The sequence below is a fragment of the Pelecanus crispus genome, chromosome 14 (assembly GCF_030463565.1).
Source record: "Pelecanus crispus isolate bPelCri1 chromosome 14, bPelCri1.pri, whole genome shotgun sequence".
NCBI classification, from domain to species: domain Eukaryota; kingdom Metazoa; phylum Chordata; class Aves; order Pelecaniformes; family Pelecanidae; genus Pelecanus; species Pelecanus crispus.
This window is the reverse complement of record NC_134656.1, coordinates 5,952,250-5,972,811: the sequence shown is the minus strand read 5'-3', so window position 1 is coordinate 5,972,811 and position 20,562 is coordinate 5,952,250. Positions and strand designations below refer to the sequence as shown.

Genomic DNA, 20,562 nt, shown 5'->3' with positions numbered 1-20,562 from the left:
ACTGTGCTAGCTAAATTGCAGGGTAACATCATTGCTATGGTCAACAGCAAACAGCTAGGGGACAGAAACAGCTTGAATTCACACTGCTGTTTCTGTGGATGAACATCTAACCACTGCTGTACATCCAGCTCCAAAACTTTTGCTCAGCTAAACCATAGGTCCATGACAGCTAGGCATCCCATCTTGAGCTAAAATATTTGTATATATATCTTACAAGAAAGAGACCAGTGACAAATTTTTACATTTGACACATCAATTTAAATACAGAATATCTTCACATGACTACTGGAGAGGTAATTATGATTAGCAGAGATATAAATGCCTACAATGAGCAATATTTTATCTTTGCTGCAGAGGTGACCTAACACCATGGTGACACAGAAGATTTAATATAGTGCCCAGCTGAGGAAAGGAATTTTGCACAATATTAGATGACAAACTTGTTCCATTGTTTGAGTACCATAGGCATTATTAGCCTGTCACGAGACTGGGGGTACAAGCTCATAGACTGTAACTCTTACATCTGCCTTTGAACAAGGTTGTCTGTCTAATTATGTATGTGAAGTATGCCTGCCTGTAAATACCAAATTTTTGCAGCTGAATTTTGATTAAAAAATTCCTTGCACCCCTCCAAGCTGACACAGCAGTCTTCACTGCCTACCGAGCTTAAAGTAAAACTTGATTCCACCTGGACAGATTGCATTTCAGTAGCAAGGGAGGAGTACAGACATATCTGCAGGATCCATTCTGCCATTTTCCAGTGTGCAGAAGAGCAGCTGAACTCAAGGCAACATTTGAGTGTAGAGCAAAAGAGGACAGAGCCCACTTAGAGATGTGAATTTCTTTCTCTTTATAATTTAAACATCCATTACTTAGGGTGTCTGCACAACCAACTCACTAGTCTTTTTCAGATGTTCTTCTCTAATTCATTAGATTCTACAATGTCCTGTTAAAATTCTGGTAAAGCTAGATCAATATGAAAAGACAGTTTGTTCAACTGCAGTTTTCCAGGAAGAGTACCTAATGCCAACAGTTTGAACCCAGGAAAAGTAACAGTTCTCCTCTGTTTATATTGCCAGTGGGTGCATTCAGATTATAGCTCATCAAAATAAAGAAATTATGGGAAACTATGTCTAATTTTCTTTTAAGAAAGTTGGAATACCAAGAACTGGTTAAGAAACCAAGGGAATGAATTTTAAAAATAGCATAGGCGATTCTTACTCACATCTCACTGCCTTGCAGCACCACCTACAGAGAGGCTGTCAGAATCACACCCACTGCCAAAAACCCGGGAAACTCCCAGTTCACTGGCCAAACAAATCCTGGTTCAGTGATTAACACACTCTGGAAAGAGCGAGTTTGACGGCCCTGAAGCCTGAAAATCTTCTGCTACAGGATAAAGGCAAGAATGTGGTCTATTTTTCCAAGAGCCCCTCAATTCCCATGCAGAAAATGCACCGCTAGCAATGACAGAGCTAACCTGGCCACTTTGCTGATTTTTTCTTTAGAAACTTTCCTGCAGAAGAACATTTCTGGCAGCAAAGTGTCCCAGCTGCAAAAGGATAGTGGGATTTTCCAGGTCAAAATGCACTTAATGGTCCATTAATCCTACCTTTGGCACAAGCCGATAGTTCAGGCTTCAAAAGACTGCAATATTTCACCTCCTCCGTGTATCTACTCAATTACACAAGATAAAATGTCACTGAGATTGACCTTCATCTGATCACCGAAGCATAAGGTCTGCTTGCCCTTGTCTTAGCCTGGGCAGCTAAACAGTGGTGATACAGGGACTGGACTGCAAGAAAGGAGTTTGCAAGCACAGTTTAAAAGCTGGCTTTTGAAATACGGCTTTGATTATCTTCCCATTTAAAAAAAAAAAAAACACATTAGCTATTCACCTCAAAATAGAATGTTCTTCTGAAATACGGAGTATTGTTGTCTTCCTCCAGAAGCCTGATCCACATGCCACAGTGGTAACTGGAAAGTTCCCACCATTTTGGATCAGGCCCTGGCTGTGGGAGGCAGTGGGTGCAGGAATGTGCCAGCGCAGGCAGTGTTGCTATCTCATTGCTCGTTAAGAACAGCAGAAAAGAACAGGCATTAAGCAAGCAGATAAAAGGGCAAAGGAAGACGCAGGCTCCACACTTATGGCAGTGAGCTTTAGCATCAAGAAGCAACAGCCTAAAATATTAACAGTATACGCTTAGAAAGATATATTTAGGGATATGTGCTGTCTCAGGAGGGGAAAGTGATTGAGTGCTACCTTATAATGCATTTGTTTGCCCTTGCCATGCCTGTAGGAAAGATATACCAGGACCTCATTCCTCTGATGGTTAAACATTTTCTTCTGATTTCCAGTCTACATTGATTCATTGCCAGACAGAATAGATCTACTAGCTTTTTGCCATTTAGAAAACTAGTTACCTTACAAAGTCATCAGGTTAGTCTAGCACCATCCACGTTCAGTAAATGCATCTTGTATTTTAGCCCATTTTTATCCACCATCATGTCTGGTATTACTCTTTCCTGCTAAATTTATCCAAAAGTCTTGTATTTTATTTGGATCAGACTTCAATAATTTTTCCTCTCTTTAAATGCTGGAACAATTTTTCCTGCTCTCAAATTGTGTTGTGTTGCTCCTGCAGCAATGCTGTTACACAGCCAGATATAATCTTGATAGGCCAGTGCTGTTAGATGTCTGGGTCAGAAATTAGAATATTTCAGTTGAAAGGGACCTATAACGATCATCTAGTCCAAATTATCATCGCATGATGATCTTTATGATTTCTTCCACTGGGATGAGATAATTTCGATCTCCATGCATTCATTTCCTCTATGTATATTTCCACCATATATCATGCATTCATTTGTGTCCTGCCTCTCCCCCTTTCATCACCCCTACCTCTTCTCTCCTTCGTCTCTTGGTATGCACGCCTGAAGAACATTTTGCTATTTGTTTTAATTTCCTTTGTGAGGTCTAACTCGGCTTTGCTTCTGGCACATTTCCCTTTATGCCTACACTTCCTAACTTCTAAGACATAGTTTACTTTGATTAATCCTTTTTTTCCATTCCTTCTACTCCCTTTGCTTATTCCTAATATCCACTTTGAAGTGGTTATTCACCAAGTTAGGTCTGGACCCCTTCCTTACAGAGTTTTATCCCTCTGTGCACAAATCCCAAATACTTTTATACCCTCTGCTTAAATTCCAAGCCTGCCCAACATTCAAACCTTTTTAAGCTGTCAAAAATCAGGAAGTAAAAGACATTAATTGCTGGTGTATACCAACTACCAGCACATTAGGCTTCCCAATGGGTTAATTTTTGCCATCCCACCATATGAGATATTCCAACTGGTTTTCTCCGCGCACGCATCCAGAGCTAAAAGATCGTGGGGGGACTGCTGATGGCAGGAGAAATTCCTCTCGACCTACAGCCACAGCAGCAGTGCCAGGAGAAGGCTGGAAGGTCATTAGCCGAAACTGTTCTCATAGAATAAAAAATCGTTACAGTAGATTAAAAATTAGCATGAAGAAATGAAGTACGTACATATATTTTTAAAGCCTCTGTCAGGCAGCCAAAATGAAAACAGATTTCACCAGACCACGAAAAATGAAACGCGTGTGTTAGTCCTTGTATGACTGGAGCTTATTTCCTTGCTAAATTCCAAGTTTCGGGTCTCTCCCGCTGAGGCAGAAGGGCTGCTCAAGAAAACTCCCCAAATGTCTTATAATAGCAAAGGAATACTTTTTTTTCTCACTGTACAAGTTTGCCCAGGCGGTAAGATAAAACAGGGTAACATTTCCAGAAAATGTGGTTGTGATTATAGTCACTGTTCCTACCATATGTGTAAATACTAGTTGTTTTGGGGGGGAAGAGTTTAAGCTGGGGAGAGTTTAGGCTGGAGTCTGCTGACGAGCTGGCCGTGCCGGGCAGCGGCCGCGGCTGCTCTCTCCAGGGCCATGTCGGCCGTGGCGCGGGGCGCGGGCGCGGGGCGCAGGCCGGCCATGGGGCACGCAGGAGGGAGCCCGAGCCCCACCGCGTGTCACGACGGCCCCGCGCAGGGGGGACCCCGACCGGCCTGGCCGAGCGGCAGGGAAAAAATCCTTTCAGTTCGTCTTATTAAAAAGCCTCTTTTGGAAAGTCAAACTCCATATTGTCGTTTTAAACGGCTTGGTCGTTTTCAGGGAACATCCTGAGTTTTGAATGGCCGGAGCCAGCAAAAGGAGCTGTGCAAGGTTTTTTGGAAAACAGAAAATTCACTGAAAGGGAACTGGGGGGAAGGTGGAGGGATTCAGAAGAAACAAAAATGGGAAAAGAGAAGCCATCAAACCAAAAGAGTCATACTACAGTATTTGGCTTTGAACCAAACTTGTGCCTCTTGAGGGTGATTTGAGGATGCTTCGCAGCAGCGAGAAGGAGCACGTTAACCGGAAAAGCTATGGAAGCGCTAGTGCTGCTTTGTCGGAAGCCATTTCCCCACCCGGGAAAGGCAGGGCTGCGGCCCCGCCGCCGGCCAGGGAGCCCCGGCGCAGGTGCGAGGCACGGCGGCTGCCATGTCCCACGGGCCCCCACCCGGCGGTCACCGTGGGCAGCCGGCGTGCGGCGCGAACGCGGCCCGTGCCCCAGGGCCGGGAGGGGCAGAGGGCTGGGGTCCGCCAGCCCTCGGCGGGCCCCACAGCCCTTCGGCTCGGACGCGGGGCTGCGCGGCCCCGGGAGGGCCGGAACGCTGGTGCGGCGGCCGGCGGGCCCGGGCGGAGCGGGGTGGCGGGAGGCGGGCGGGGCGGAAGGCGCTGGGCGATGCACAACGCGGAAGTGAGCGGGGCCGCTGCCGGGGCGGCAGGCGGATCCGGGGGGGGGATGGATGGGGCCGGCGGCCGCGGGGGCCCGGCCCTGGGGGGCTCCGCCCGGGCCCTGTGAGCGGCCAGCGGGCGTCGCCGGGGGCGGCCGCCGTCTCTGCCCGCGGGCCCCGGGCTGAGCTAGGGCCGAGGGCCCGGCAGCGAGGCGCCGAGCGGCCCCGGGGCGAGGGGCCGCGGGGCGGTAGGCCATGGCCACCCGGCGTCTTACGGACGCGTTCTTGTTGTTGCGGAACAACGCGGTGCAGAGCCGGCAGCTGCTGGCCGAGCAAGTGAGTAGTTACGGCTCCTCCAGCCCTCTGAGTTCACGTAGCATGGCTGCTGCGGTGAGTCTCCTCCCTTCATCCTACTGTACCTTGCCGCGCCTGGGGCTGCCAGGCAGCCGTGCCGTGTGCCCCGCTCCTCCCGTCTGGCCCTCCGGCCTTCCCCGACCCCCCCCTCACCTGCCCCGGCTCTCCCTGGCTCTCTGAGCCCTCCCCTCAAAACCCCACCGTCCTCTGTACTTTCCCCCTCTGCCCCTCCCTCCCCACCTTGTTGGTCCCTTTTTCCTACTACTTCACGTAAAATGAATAGAAGAGATCTGTCTTTGTGCTGATCGCGTCTCTGTTCACTTCATGAATAATAAATACAGTTACTGTTCTAATAACTTCATGTTAGCGTTGACATGAGGTTTTTCGTCCGCTGCGCTTTTTGATGTATCCTTTCCCCAAAGGAAAAAATCCAAGTTATTTCATAGAGCAGAACTCTTCTATTCACTTCAGTGTGGGCACTGTTAAATAGACTAGTGTAGATTATTCCCATTGCTTGAATTTTTCCATAATTTGCTCTGATGTCTATTGCCCTTTTTATTTTTTTCCCCCCCAAATACAAATAATACTGAAAGTCATCTGTGAGAGGGGGGAGTCAGTAGATTCTAGTGTGAGTCCTCATTACAGATATTTCAAAAAGCCGTTTGTTCCGTGGCAGTGTATGCGGCTTTTTGAAGTTTTGAGCTATTCAGACTCTGATGGACTGCTTGGCGGCTCAGCTCTACTGAGGTTTTTACACTTTCTGTTCAAACTTATCATTTATTTGTAATAGTCACCAGGAAATATCTGCTGGCAGTCTCATCATTCTAAATTGCTTTGCATTAATGCATTTTTGTTAGGAAAAGCAGTACTTTGTGCTGCAAACTTTCTTTCAACTGATCAGTTGCTGTGAAATGGTCTTTGTTCCTTGTTAACTCTATTACACCTGTGTCTAACAAGCTATGTATTAAATTGCATTTGCAGAACGGGATATGTGAACAGGAATGTGTATTACACACGTTTAATTTGGCACTGCTTTTAGTTCTTGTTAACGTGGGGTTTTGCCAATATCAATATAATTTTTTTTTTAGATCCTTGGACTTTTTAAAAAATATCATCTAGAAAAGTTAGGGGTAGTTTAAGCTCACATACAGGCTACTGAGCAGTGGAGCTACACTTTTACTCAACAGTGAGTGCAATAATACTTAGCACTTGCATTAAATGTTTATTTACAGTGTTTGTTAGTGTTAATTGAAGCTATTTTCTAGGATGCTCATTCAAATGAAGTAAAATCTAACAGTGATTGGAAATAGTCGCTCTTGTGCATGGATGAAGTTAGTTAATGGCTCAATCTTGATCCTGGCGGACAGTTGCGAGTTCTGTAGTTGCTTGCTACAAGTATATTATTTTAGCAAGAAGTGTAAAAATGGTAGTGTGAGCTGTTCACCTTCCATGTTTCTAAGGTGCCTATCGCTGTCAGAATTGCACCTAATTACCTTTTTCTTTTGGCTGGTATCTCCAGAGCAGAACTGCTGCATGCCAGCAGGGCAGTGTTGCAAATTCTAGCTCATAGTAGTTTGGCTTCCCTTAGTTCACTCCGCAGGCTTCTCCTGAAGAAATCCTTTACTATGAGAGCTCTCTCTCCAAAATTGCCTTCTGCCCTGGAAGATGCATTCTCATGTGGACAGTCAACCACTCCTTAAACTCAGATAATCAGAGTAGCATTCCTAATGGTGTAGTCCCATTTCAAAAGCTTGGCTGTAAGATCATTAGTTGAAGCCTGCTGCTTTGTTAAACCACAAATATTTTGTCCTTGTTCTAGATCTGATATGCTTGCGTATCTTTCAGTGAAATATCCTATTGCTCACACATACCCTCTACAGTGCAAAGACTGATGAATAGAGAAGGTGCAGATACGTTGCAGACACTAGCCTTTTGTATTTTTTCAGATGCGTGTAGGATAAATATTACCTGAAACTAGAGCATAATTGAAGTGTGTACATCAGTGAGCGTATACTACATTTGCTTTCGCTTTTTGTCTTTTGCTGTCTGTTTTATCCTGTGATAACTGGGGTGCTTGTCAATAAATGTCTTACAAAAGCTTGTATGTGCATCCTCCAATCATAATCAAACTTTCTAACTCACCAGTGGATGTTGAATACTGCAGTCAAATTGCCCTTGCTGTTACACTTCAATATATGCTATTGCAGTTTTTCTACCTGAAATTTTAGTAACTAGGAACTTCACTGTGCAGTTACTTTGGAAAACAAACCAAGCTTTTAACTTGATCTCTTACATTCTTTCTGTTTACCAAGCAACTGAAATATTTTTTTAAAAGTTTGTGCATCAAGCAAAATGCTGACTTAAAAAGTACAATATCGTGATGTATTTATTGAATAGTCATGCTTTAAAAGCCAGTTTGTTTTGTTCTTGGTAAACCATCATGCTTAAAAAATAAATTAGTATTTTCTCAACTGACCATACCCTATATCTGTCCTATGTCTCTTTTTTCCCTTTTATCTTTTGCTGTCTCTAACTGGATGGGGCTGATGGGATCCACAAATCACTTCAGGAGCTGGATGAGGTATTGTTTTTCAATTTTATTCTGCCATGGTGCATCAAGTGTACATCGCTGAGCTAAAATGTTCCTTTCTTTATTCTGCTAGTTTATTAAATTTCATTATATAGGATGAGGTGTCTCTGTGTACGGTAGAAGGACAAGGCTGCATAGAGAAGACAAGCATTTTGTGATGTAATGTTACATTGTTAGTAGATACATGTATAAACTAGTCTGACTTATTGTATACATATGGGATATAGTGACTTTTCACAATGAAGCTATTAACTATTTTTTTATGCTATGCATAAATTGTACAGACTTTATTGGTCAGGAAATAAGGTCAGGGATAAAAAACAGGCTTTCAGGAAAGAATTGCCCAGGAAGGAAGAGGGATTTTTTTTAAAAAGGGGAGGGGGTGGGGAACCACAAAGCTTTCCAGGCCCGATAAAGGAAAATTAGAAATCTGGGAGAAGCTAGGAAGTGAGGTTTTTGTATGAAATCTTTCCCTGAGAACAAACAGCGAAGTAATCAGGTGTGTTTCAAGTGGTATCATTGATGGTACCACCTCTTTCCAGCAAAGGAAGATTATTTTATCTCTGAAATTACAAAGCCTGGTTCAACTGGCAACAAGATCTGTATTTGTCTTCCAATTCCATCCATTCCCCTGCCTTCCTCTCAGAGGAGGAAGGTGACTGGAAGCATCTATGGCCCCAGTGCTAAATGTTGCTGTGGCCCTGCACACTGTTAGGTGTGTATCATACTCAGCCTTAAGTTGGAGAATCATAGGCATGCTTGTTGGAAGGAACCTCTGGAGATCTTCTAGTTCAAGCTCCTGCTCAAAACAGGACTGTTGGTAATCTATATAGGGTCATCCATGACTTTGTTTAACCAAGTCTTGAAAACCTCCAAGAACAAAAATACCATGCTTTCTCTGGACAACCTCACCCAACACTGCACCACTGTAGAAACAGGTTTCTTTGTACCTGCACTAGAGCACTGAGTGTATTTAAATAAGTTTCTAAACCCTACCAAGAAAAATCTTCTGATCTGTTTAAAGGTCAGTAGCACGAATACTGTCCTTAACAAAAGACTTCTTATTGAGGTTGAACAGCACATTTTACTGGTAATGAAATCAAAGCAGGTAAATAAATCTGTACCTGTATATTCAAGATCAGACCATGGCTTTTGGTTTCTGCCAAACTGAGCTTTAAAAAAAACAACCAAACAAAACCAAAACAAATGCCCTGCACGTTATGTTCTTATTTCTTCCTAGTTGTCATATTTTAAGCTTTCTTGAGGTTGAAGTTATTCAACCTGCATCCAAAAGTATTATTTGAAAAATAAGATTCTAATAAATTTATCACAGGCATTTTGTGACTCTAAAAATACTTTTAATTAGTTATGTGGTATTCTCCTAAGACCTTTTAATATTTCAACCCTACAAATTGGATTCTATTCCCAAAAATAGTCTCCAAAAGGTGTATTGCACCCTTCTGCAACTACGACTGTGCTGCTATACGTCAGAGTGCATCAGTCTCCAATAACATAAACTCCTGATTTATTGCACCTGAGTTATTCAGATTATGACTATTAATTGTGATAAAGGGTTTCTTTTACTCCTTGCCTATCTCCAGCCTTCCTGTGGATCTGTGGAAAGCTGTATATAAGCTGTCTGGCACATTGTCTTATTTACTCTCTGACAGTCTCTGGAATTTTCTGGAGAATTACTCTACCCATTTTCCTGCAAGTTTCTTTGCCTCAGACCATATAGCAGAAGCACCAAGCTTGCATCATTGTGATATAGGGAAGTGTGGATCAGTCACTGCCTTGGCTATTTTTGTTTAGCACCTTTTAGTTTCTGTTAAATAATTCAACAATTTTAGTTGCATGTCAGTTTGCAAGAGTGTTTCTTCTTCAGCTGCCTAGTAGGTGAGTGTCTGGCTAAATACAACATTGTCTGAGAACAATCATGGGACACTGTGTTTATTTCTCGGAGATACAGTAAACTTTTTTATTTGGAGATTTTCCCAAATGAGGTTTTCAGACTTGCCTGGCCCAATATAAACCATGCTACACCATTGATTAGGGATCCCTTGGTTGTGAATCGTTGTCTAATACAAAATGTACTAACATGAGAATTACTTGAATTCTCACTGCAATACCATATTTTCTCCTTGAAAATCTGCTAAGAATTTATTCTGAGAGTAACTTTCATCTTTTAGATCCTGTAGCAAGTGGGAGGATGTAGGCCACTAACATATAGAGACAAATCAGGAGATGTGAAGCTTGATCATACCCGCATCATGTGCTAACACATTTTTGAGGTTAATTTTTATGGGAAGGCATACGTGCACTTTTTCCTAATGCTCAAGGATTTGGGTCTAATTTGAATAAAATTAATTTGCTGTCTTTTCTTATCTTCTGTAGCTTGCTGATGATCGTATGGCACTGGTATCAGGAATAAGTTTAGATCCTGAAGCAGCAATTGGAGTAACAAAACGCTTACCTCCCAAATGGGTTGATGGAGCAGACGAAGTAAGTTGTATGGCAAATCCCATGCAGAGTTTGATTTCTCGTGTAGGGATTTATTAGTGTTGTCAGTTACATTCTCAAATGCGGTAAGTTTTATGATATAAGTAGTATTAGAAGAAAGATTAAAGTGTGTTTTCTAAATTGACACCCTTGCTTAGAGGAAAATATCAGGCAAGGTGTGACTTACTATCTTGAAGGATATATTGCAAGTGAAATAAAGGGAGATTGCCTAGTGCCAGAAATTCCAGAAGACTGGTTTTGCATCATCAGTGGGAGCCCAGTATTAGCAGTACACTGGGACCATTAGGACAGACATGCTATAGCTGAATGTTTAGACTTGAGACTGCAGGAAGGTCCTAAAGCTCTTAGCAAAGCAAAGTTGTTCTCAGTGTGAAACTTAGAAAGAAGAGTGCAAAAAAAATTAGCACTTCCCATAGACTTTTTGAACGCATTGAGGGGTCCAACTGAATAGACCCTAAAATGGATGAGATCAGCAGTTTTCTATTTGAAAACAGAAAGTGTTAGTGTCTTCTAGCAGAATTTTTCCTGCCTATGCAGTACTGATGTCTTGCAAGTTATGGAAATATTTGGACAAATGCAAGGGAATGATTCTGGATACATCCAACTAAAAAGCTTTTCCAGTATTTGGAGTATGAAGCTGTTCTTGATTTTCAGAAAATCCTTTTAAAATGTATTCTCAGAACACATGTTAGCTCATCAGTTTGCGCATACAGAGCCCATTGTGCAGAAAGGTGATCAGTCTCCTTTTTACTATGATAATAATCATCCTTACAGATTTATTTTTAATGACTTGTTTGAAAGCATGTAACTTCTACTGTTAAGTTCAGGCTATTCAGTGTTTGACAAGAGTTGAAGGCATGACCTGAATTTTCATTTGTATTTGTGGAAGTTGGTTAAACCTTCTTACTAGGATATTAATTATGTAATGATAAAAATATTATTCCAACTTAATGAAGCATATTTGAAAACAGCAGTCTTGCCTAAGATTTACAAAAGCAGGTTTAAAAAGTAGCAAACTCAAAGTATATGAGAGTATTCAGTTACTTAGCTTTTTATGTGTTTCTTTTTTAATGATCTTTGGTCTGCTTTTATGTTATATAGATTTCTTTCAATTATTTTTTTCTAGTATTTGTCAGAACCTTTTCCTCTGAAACATTAGTCACTTCCCTTTCTTCATTGTTGGGTTTTCTGGTTTAGATTCAGTATGATATCGCCAGGGTTAAACAGAAGATGAAAGAATTAGCCAGTCTTCATGATAAACATCTAAACAGACCAACACTGGATGACAGCAGTGAAGAAGAACGGGCAATAGAAATAACAACCCAAGAGATCACACAGGTACAGACTGCTTTCAATTCTAAACCTACAGTTTGACATATCTGTAATGCATCATGATGAGGCAGTGGTTTCCTCTGAGTACAGCATTTCTTTGGTAATCAGTATTAGAGTGAGCCGGAAATCCTGGGCTCCAGGCTTGGTACGGCACTCGCTGTCTCAGTGAACTTCTCAATGAGTCACTTAACCTCCCTGTTCTTTTACTTACCTCTTCACTTTTCTGCTTGGAATAGGATTGGGAGACTTCATCAAATCACGTTTACAGGTATCTCAGAGAAATACAGATGTATATATTCTAAGGCTTCTGGTCCAAGCAGTTATAATGAAGCAAATGTCTTTGGTCAGAAGCAGTTGTGTTACTCTGCTACCCTGTTAGCTTTAAGTTGTTTGTTCATCTATGTTCTGTGTTTCCATACCTTTTTAAACATTGCACTGGGCAATAAAAAAATAATTTTTAAAACCTAGAAATCAAAATATTAGTCTTCCGTTTGGAACTTTTGCAATGTGGTATCTAAAGTGTGTGTTGCTGTATGTTTTTTACTAATGGAATTGTTTTCTCAGTTATTTCACAGATGTCAGAGAGCAGTCCAGGTCTTGCAGAGCAGGTCACGTAGTTGTACAGAACAAGAAGCACGTGTTCTCAGGAATGTAGTATCTTCCTTAGCACATTCCCTTCAGGACCTATCCACCAACTTTAGGCACGCACAGTCTGACTATCTCAAACGTAAGCATAAGAGATACAGTAATACATGGGCACCTTCTGTGGAAAGCACTAATTAAGTGTGCTTGTTTTCTTGGTTGGGAAAACTGAAGCACAGAAGGGATAAGTGATGCACACAGGGCTACCAGAAGTATATTAGTGGAGGTTAGAATTTGGGAGTTTATGGTTCACAGCCCGTGTTCAAACTGCTTTATTCTACCTCTCTTTTATATTGCTAAAGGAGAAATCTCATGGTTAAATATATGAACGCCACCACTGTATTTCATCTATCCACATTTTTAATGCGTCATTGCTTCTCAAATTGTGGTCTGCAAAGCTACTTCTGTTATGCTGGTGAAGCAGCCATTGGTCTTCAGACATGAAAGCTGCTGTTAGTGGTAGTCTGTGATAGATAAAACTTCAAGAAGTAGTCTGTGATACATGAAAATTCTGCATCCATGAACAGATCAGAAGTGGAATATCCTCTGTTTAAAACTCTAAAATTGTGTGCGATTCTATTTTCAGCTAAGTAAGATTATTTTAATCTTGGAATAAACCCACAACAATTTGATCTTCAAATTTAATACTTATACAATATTTCTTCCTCCCATGGTATAAATGGCACAGGTGGAACTTAAGATCACAATTCAGACAAGGGATGTTCCTAAGAGAATGTGTTAGAAAATCGCCTAGAGTGATCACACTTTAAGGCTCTTAACTTCATGGAACTTAATGACTTAAAATCACTGATTTAATCGGAGTCTTGCAAGTCTGGTTGAATTTGTTATGCTTTGATAAATAGTAAGCCTGTGTGACAGTTAAAATTTAGATACTGCTATTTGTCATTTATTAGCCAGATTTTCTTTCATGTGCTTTTCTATCTGGTGCTTCAGACCTTACTCTAACTGTGATTTTAGTGTGTGTAAATATTATGCTCAAGCATAGTTTTTGTTTCACAGGCATGAAGAATAGAGAAGAAAGATCCAAACACTTCTTTGACACCTCAGTCCCACTGATGGATGATGGGGAGGATGACACACTTTATGATAGAGTAAGTTAGGATATTATTATGCAAATTCAATATGAAGAAACTTTTTAATGTACCTTTAATTTTAGTATGAAAATATCAAAATGGTATGCCATGAGCACCAAGCTACATGGAAATTCTATTTCTGCAGATTTCTGTGATGCATTTCCCTAATTAGTATTGCTCTTGCAATATTAAGATGATTGTGCCATCAGCCTCAGTGTTGCAGTGTGAAGGAACTCAGTTTGGCTACTGAATTCTCCTTACATGACTGACGGGGACTAGAAGGTCTGTAAATACAGTGCTGTCCTTTGTCATACCACCTTTCTGGGCAGATGCAAGAGTAGTTGTTAGAAAACTGTGTGATTCTGAGTTTGGGTGGAAGGTGGCACTCTTTAAAGTTGACTTTAAAGTGTAACTGAAGATTTTCAGTATTTCAAATTGTTGCAAATAATGGAATAATGATTTGTTTCTGCACAGTTAAGTTGTTATGTTGTACAGCTGTACCAGACCCACTTCTTTGTTTTACTTTGTTGTGGAGTCTGGGGATACTGCATTTCTAAGCAATGTTGGGATCTGTTCTATTGTGTCCTAATAGTGCCACAGAATACTCTTAAATGTAATGCTTAATGTTTAACTGAAAACTTACCGAAAAAGTCAAGGCAGCTTTTCAGCTAATCTTGTGTATAAGAGGTTTTTCACTTATCTCGAAATAAGAGTCATGGGGAAAGGGTAATGTTCAGTTGCAAATGGCCTTGGTGAGACAAAACCAGTAAGGTCTCTATAGCTTATAAAATAATCAGAATTGCTGCTGTCTTTACACACTGGCATTATGGGACTTTCTGTTACGCCAATCAATGAGTAGATATTCCATAACTACTAGACACTTGCATGTATTGGTTTTGTACACCAATAAAAACATTGTTCTAGCACATATCTTATTTTAAAATAAGTTGTTTGTGTGTTTGGGCAGGACACAAGATTTCTGCTCAAACTATAAATAGCTGTCCAGGTTATTTCAGTGGCCCTGAAACTCTGACTTTAAAATACAGTATTTTTTTTTTCTTACATACTTGTCTACTAAGGAAATTCTAAAAGGACTGTTGTGTTATGAAATCTTATAATCCTTGTTGTTATTTCTAGCATTTTCATGCCGTTAATGTTAGTTCAACATCTAAACCTTTTATTTCAACAGGGTTTTACAGATGACCAGCTAGCACTGGTGGAGCAAAACACATTAATGGTGGAAGAGCGGGAACGAGAAATCCGTCAGATTGTACAGTCAATCTCCGATCTCAATGAAATATTTAGGGACCTGGGAGCAATGATAGTAGAACAGGTACATTAACATCACAGTGTTAGTAAGAAATAGGAGATTCCATGTAGTGTTGAGGCTTCCAGACTCTTCCTGTTGTAACATCCTGTTTTCATGTGCTTCTCACTTTTCCTAACTTACCTCTACAGGGTAAGGTTTCCTCTGCTTGAAATCTGCCAGAAGCTGAGTTAATGAAAATAAATAAATAATCAACTGGTTATGGGTGTTAGACTGAAAAAAAAAAAAACCCATAGAATGCCAAAGTTCTGTTGGTTATTTCTCCCAGAGATTCAGTTCAGGTTAAATGTGTCAGCCAAAAGCACCTGAACTGGAAGTTAGGTTATTATTGAGAGATGTGATGTGAGGTGGCAACAGAGCTGCCAGTTAGGTGTGGAGCAAGGAGGTCGTTCAATGAAGTCCCAACTAGTTCTCCTGTAAAAGTTCATAGTTCACTAGCTGTTTGCTGTGAGTGTTGTTAATTACTCTGCTGCTCATAGTAATAATTGCTTTATGAAGTTCATTGTAGGTTCACTTCGGTGCTCATTCTCTCCACTTTATTTAGGGAACAGTTCTAGATAGAATTGACTACAATGTCGAACAGTCATGTATGAAAACTGAAGAGGGTCTAAAACAACTACATAAGGTAAGCTGGCAGACTACTTAAGCTGCTTTGCATATCTAGTAATCTTTTATAATTTAATAGCCATTAAGTTATTCAGTCACTTTTCAGCTGGACATTGTCCCTTTTAGAAATGATTGCTGTACAGTATAAAATGTCCAACTGTACTCTGTAGTAGGAACTTTCCATATAACTACGGTTAATGTCATGCTTGATGCCTAGTGTTAACTTTTTAAGTAACTTTCTGGGCATCCAAGCAACATGCTTTGATCTTTATATTGCTGTCCTGGTGGGACATATCTGCAATTCCTTCTCTTTGGAGAGCCCAGCTTTTGTGAAATAGGACTGGTTATTGGGTACCTCGCTATAGATTTCAGTCAGCTGATATATGCTAGTTTGAAAACATTATCTCAATAGCGTGAGCAGCAAGAATAATTTTTAATGTTTTCTCTTACCATCTGACACTTGTTAGAAGTTAGGTCCAACCTTATGCTTTTAATATGAAGCCTTTACTATGAACATCTGAAAAGGTTGATTTGGCAGCAGAACACAGAGTTTTGTGGTTGTTTTGTTTTGTTGGCTTTTTTGTTTTGATTTTAAGCTAAGTTCTGACTTGTCAGCTCAGTTCAGTCCTTCCATTGCTGGAAGTAAAGTAGAATGAGAGATTTATGCAAAAGCCTCTTAAGTAAAACATTCTGTTTTGGAAACATCTTATTACTACAAACTCAACTTCTTCATATTATGGTAAACTTGAAATATATGGACAGCAAAAAAAGTGCCATTGAGGAAAAACAAAAATAAATTGGTTATAGGTTTATTCTTGTTACACAAAAAAGTAAATTGGAGATCACTAAAATAAGGCATTGACCATTGGTGAACAAGGCTTAAAGTAATTGCAAGCAATTTGCACAAACTGAACTGGAAATAAATTAATCCATTGGAATCAATGCTATCTCTAGTCTAGTGGTAGTTAATGAATTGTCAGCAAACCCCTGTTTGGATTGCTGACTAGAATATGGATTTTTGATGCAATACATACCTGTTTTCAGTACAGCGTAGGAATTTTTTCACCTATCATGGAAGACATACACACAGGTCTGAATAGTAATATCAAACACAGATACTTTGCTGTTTCTAATAGTTATGGTAGCTTTATTCTGGTTTAACATCCGTAATATCAATTTTCTTTTCTGTTTTAATTGGCATAATTATTACAAACTACTGAGACAGCACTTTCACAGAAATTACATTAATTCACTGCAGAAATCTGGTGATATGAATCACTAGTTGCCAATTCCTGCTTCACATGAAAATTGGAATCAGTTGTGATAACTTTGTCAGGCTTTGATACTTAAAGCCTAATGAAGTAAATAATCACAGTGGTTGCATGTTACATAGTTTCAGGTCAAAAACTCCTCTTTAGCAGATCTGATAATAATTACTTTCCAGGGACTATAAAGGAGAAGAATTAGTTTAGTATCTTTTTCCCTTTAAATTTTGAAGGTTTATTAATTTAAAAAGAATTAAATGAAAGTTTTGTTTTGTTTAGCTTCTATTAGCAGACTTTCATTGGGCTTTTGGAGAGTTTTCTCCACGTTGCCTCCTTTTAATTCCCCTGGGAAAAAGAGGAAAGGGATGAGGAAAATGTGGTTAGAAGAAAGAAGGAATGAAGCAGAAAACTGAGAACCAAATCAAAAAGAAAGCTTTCAGTTCTAATTGAAATTAAATGAAAATGCACAGCTGAATCAGGTACAACAAAAATGCCTATTAAAAAATGAAGTTTTGTTGTGAATTTTAATGTCCTTCAAATATAATACAGGAATCTCGCAAAATGAGCTAAGACATCTTACCAGCTTTTACTGTTCAGACTTTCACATACCCAGATGCCTGATCTTGTTTCCATGGTCGCCATAGCTAAGCGTTCTTCCAAAGGAAGTATCGTTCCTCTGTGTAGCTCCTATGTCCTGTGGAGGCATAGGGCCCTCTCAAGGACTGCTGAAAAGAAGTCGCAGTAAGGTTGCTTAACTGACATGAGGATGCATTCTTCTTCATAAAGTCTGCTGTTTTATACCGATAAATGTGACTTCAGCACACACTTACCTTCGCTGAAGTTTATGGTGCAGGCCAGAGTTATTTTGTGGGAGTTGCTTGCAATATACATTGTATGAAACGTCAAGTTACCAAAGAATATTTCTGAGATAAGTGTACTTCACTTATACTAAACAAGAGTCTGTACTTTCTAGCTTTGCAGAAATCTAGCTATTAACTTTTTCTTTTCTGTTTCTATAGGCAGAGCAATATCAAAAGAAGAATCGGAAGATGCTTGTTATTTTAATTTTGTTTGTTATAGTAATTGTCCTTATTGTTGTTCTTATTGGTGTAAAGTCACACTAGGCTTCACTTCATTTTTGGAGTTTATGTGAACTTTTTTCCCCAATGTGAATGGATGGACCTGCACTCCAGAAAGCTGCCTTTGAATGTATAAGCCCTTGTGGTGCGAAGTCTGTGCAATGTTTCTGTAGAATTCTTCAAAGTACAAGTTTGGTGATCTGTGAGGTGTTTGTAAGGATTATATGGAAAATGTCAGGAAACTTGATGCTCCCACACAAATAATTTGGCGCTTTGTGCAGAGGTATTTGGAAACACAGTACTTAAAAATAATTACAAAATTGAAGTTTACCGGTAAGTACAGTAATTAGTGTGTTACTGTGAACAAAAATGTGTTGTCTTCTGTATTCTTATGTCACAATTGTTACAGGCTTCAAATTTAAACCACATTACTGAGTCATGGGACTAGGTTGCAAAAATTGATCTAGATGTAAAATATGTTGAGGCACAAAAATGTTTGACTTCATCTCCTTTCTTCCAGACTCAAAAACTCCAAAGAACTGGATAGACAGCTAAAAAAGAAAGCTTTTAGCAACCAGAACGTAATCCAACCCCTGTGATCTTAATTTAGATACTGCACCATTACTAAGAATCAGAGTAGTACTTGATCTTGTAAATAACAAGATTTAATCACTGGCATAATTTAATACATTTAGTTAATTAAAAAATTTTCTGAGCTTGAGTAATCATGGGAATGTTTTTCCTCACCAGAATGATCATATGTATTTTTTCATGTACTTTTTTTTTTTTTTTTTAGTTTAAAGTACAGACATTACATTAAAGCAGTGGTGAAGTTAAACCTAAAAAACAGAGATTCTCCTTTTGGCTTTCTGTTCCATCTGACCTGCTGTAGGGGGTTTGATGTTTCAAACTTTAGTTGTTGTATAAGCTGTTCATTTTACACTGCATCTGTCTATATGTGTTATGTTTTTTGTTTAAGAAGTGACTTCACTACAGTATATGTTACATCCATTTTCCCTGACAGAAGAGTATTTCTTGAAGAGGATGTGTTTATGGTCTTTTATTGACCACGAGGGATGTCATGCAAGGGACATGTTACTAGGCCCTCAGTAGAGAATTTGGGTGTTTTTCACTATTTTTTTTCAGTGGAAAACTTTGCTGTAGGCCATAGAAGAGAAATTAGGGAAACACCTAAGTAACAGAATACTCATGATTTAATTCAGGCCTGAAGTGGTGTGCAATTGTAGAGGCCTTGCCTTAATATTTTTAATATAGCTTTCCTGTATGGATTTTTTTTTTTCCCCAGAGAGACTATAACTTCCTTCATTTTCTGACTGATACATAAACTTGCAGAGATGCTCTGCTCAAAGCCCCTGAAGTGCAGTTTCTATGATATTAATGTTGCATATGTTGCCTCGCCTGAGTTTATCTTTACTATGTACTAAGGAGGACTTAAGATGTGGCTTTAAACTGACTTGGTGCAGGAACGGACCTGAAAGCAAAGACTACAAAGGTGTGAAAGCCTTGGCTTTTTGTGCGGCTTATTGTGAAAGCTTTGTATCACTCTTGTTACCTCTAGACAAAGGGGATGTTGAACTTCCAAAACTGCCCATTCAAACCCTTGATTAAATTCATAAAGTAAATTGGTAAAAGACAGAATGATGCTTGTAGCTGGGTGTGCAGCTCACCTGTTCCGGTAATAGATCTTTTCAATGATTGTGAGTAAAACTACTGTCTCCCTAGTCCGCTGTCTACATCGGTTGGTGTGAAGCAGCGTATTGCTATAATTTAATATACTGTATTTGCAACTTTCTCTTTAACATGAGATCGTGTTATTTATTTCTGTCTTGACTGGTGCTTTTGACATTTTATCATGGCTAAATGACTTCAAAGAAGTAATAAAACACTTCCAACCTAATTGGGCAATTATTCATTTTTTTTTTAAAAGTATAAACCGAAACATGCTTGTGTGATGTTAATGCGTCTCTATATGTTCTTCATAATTAAATGAAAGCAGCAGTGACAGGAAATATCTTTGGAAAAAAAAAAGAATGTAACTTTCTGTACCACAATGTAACTTGCATTGTCAAGAGTTATTTCCCATGAGGTATGCCCATGGTATCGTAAATCCACTGAAGTAACTGGCTACGTATTTTCTATCCAAATTCTGTAACAGGAAAGGCATTTTTAATATGCATTGGACAAGAGGTTAAACTCAGATGTCAACTGTTCTGTGTAACTTGAGCTGGAATTTATTGAAACCGATCATATTGAGAAAGAAAAACCCACAACAGTAGGCTTCTAAATCATTGCAGGTGTCTAGCTTACTAGGAGTCAGTCTGAGTAACCATCAGCAGCTAAATCAACCCCTTATGCTGTGCTTTGTAAGAATATCTCGACATGGCATCTTACGGAAGGGGTAGTATCTGTGTCATTGGGGAATGAAAGCCCAAAAATGCCACTGCAACTGAGGAATAGCTTGGCTTTAGTAGTGGCTGCTGCATACTCGGGTGTTAGAGCAGCAAGAGCTGCGCTTCTGTCCAGCCCTGTAATCGTATCTGTATTCTGCTGCAGAGAAAGCTGGTACGCTCTGCTCTGCAGATGGGGGCCTCTTCGTGGTTGCTGGACTCTTCTTCTCGGCTTGTATTGAACCTCTGATTCCTTACAAAGGAACAGAACAGCATTGCTAGAGCATCTCCCAAGAACCCGTGGCTCCTCACCTGGTGAGAATGACCTATAAAGCTGTTGGCTTGTACAGAACTTAAAATGCATGCATTAAAATGCATGCAAGCATGCAAAAATGAGCTGCTATGCCTTGTTAACTGAAGTTAATTCTAGTGATAAGTGAAAATGAGGGTATTAAAAGCACTGTAATAGCAAATTTATTTCTACTGCAAGCCGCTTCTAGGAACTGAAAAGTAAAATGGAAGAATTAGTTTCTTGCTTGGCGATTTTTAGAATGT

General features: G+C 39.9%; 1 protein-coding gene across 7 annotated transcripts; it reads left to right on the top strand.

Moving 5' to 3' along the window:
* The first annotated feature begins 5,045 nt into the window (after positions 1–5,045).
* On the top strand, positions 5,046–19,498 carry STX16 (syntaxin 16). 7 transcript variants are annotated; one of them, XM_075721423.1, is made up of 9 exons: positions 5,046–5,126; positions 7,714–7,725; positions 10,129–10,236; positions 11,452–11,592; positions 12,151–12,313; positions 13,249–13,340; positions 14,512–14,655; positions 15,194–15,274; positions 17,540–19,498. In XM_075721423.1, the coding sequence occupies exons 1-9, from the start codon at positions 5,046–5,048 to the stop codon at positions 17,642–17,644; spliced, it is 927 nt and encodes a 308-aa protein (XP_075577538.1). In that variant the 3' UTR covers positions 17,645–19,498. The 7 variants fall into 7 exon arrangements, 6 of the variants coding, with proteins under 6 accessions (XP_075577538.1, XP_075577536.1, XP_075577535.1 ...); XM_075721421.1 differs by having other exon boundaries at positions 5,046–5,177; XM_075721420.1 differs by having other exon boundaries at positions 5,046–5,180.
* Positions 19,499–20,562: the final 1,064 nt, after the last annotated feature.

Coding starts and splice junctions, on each gene's coding strand:
- STX16 (XM_075721420.1), top strand. CDS start 5,046: ATGGCCACCCGGCGTCTTACGGACGCGTTCTTGTTGTTGCGGAACAAC. Junction 10,237..11,451: donor GGGTTGATGGAGCAGACGAA/GTAAGTTGTATG, acceptor TTTCTGGTTTAG/ATTCAGTATGATATCGCCAG. Junction 12,314..13,248: donor ACAGTCTGACTATCTCAAAC/GTAAGCATAAGA, acceptor TTTGTTTCACAG/GCATGAAGAATAGAGAAGAA.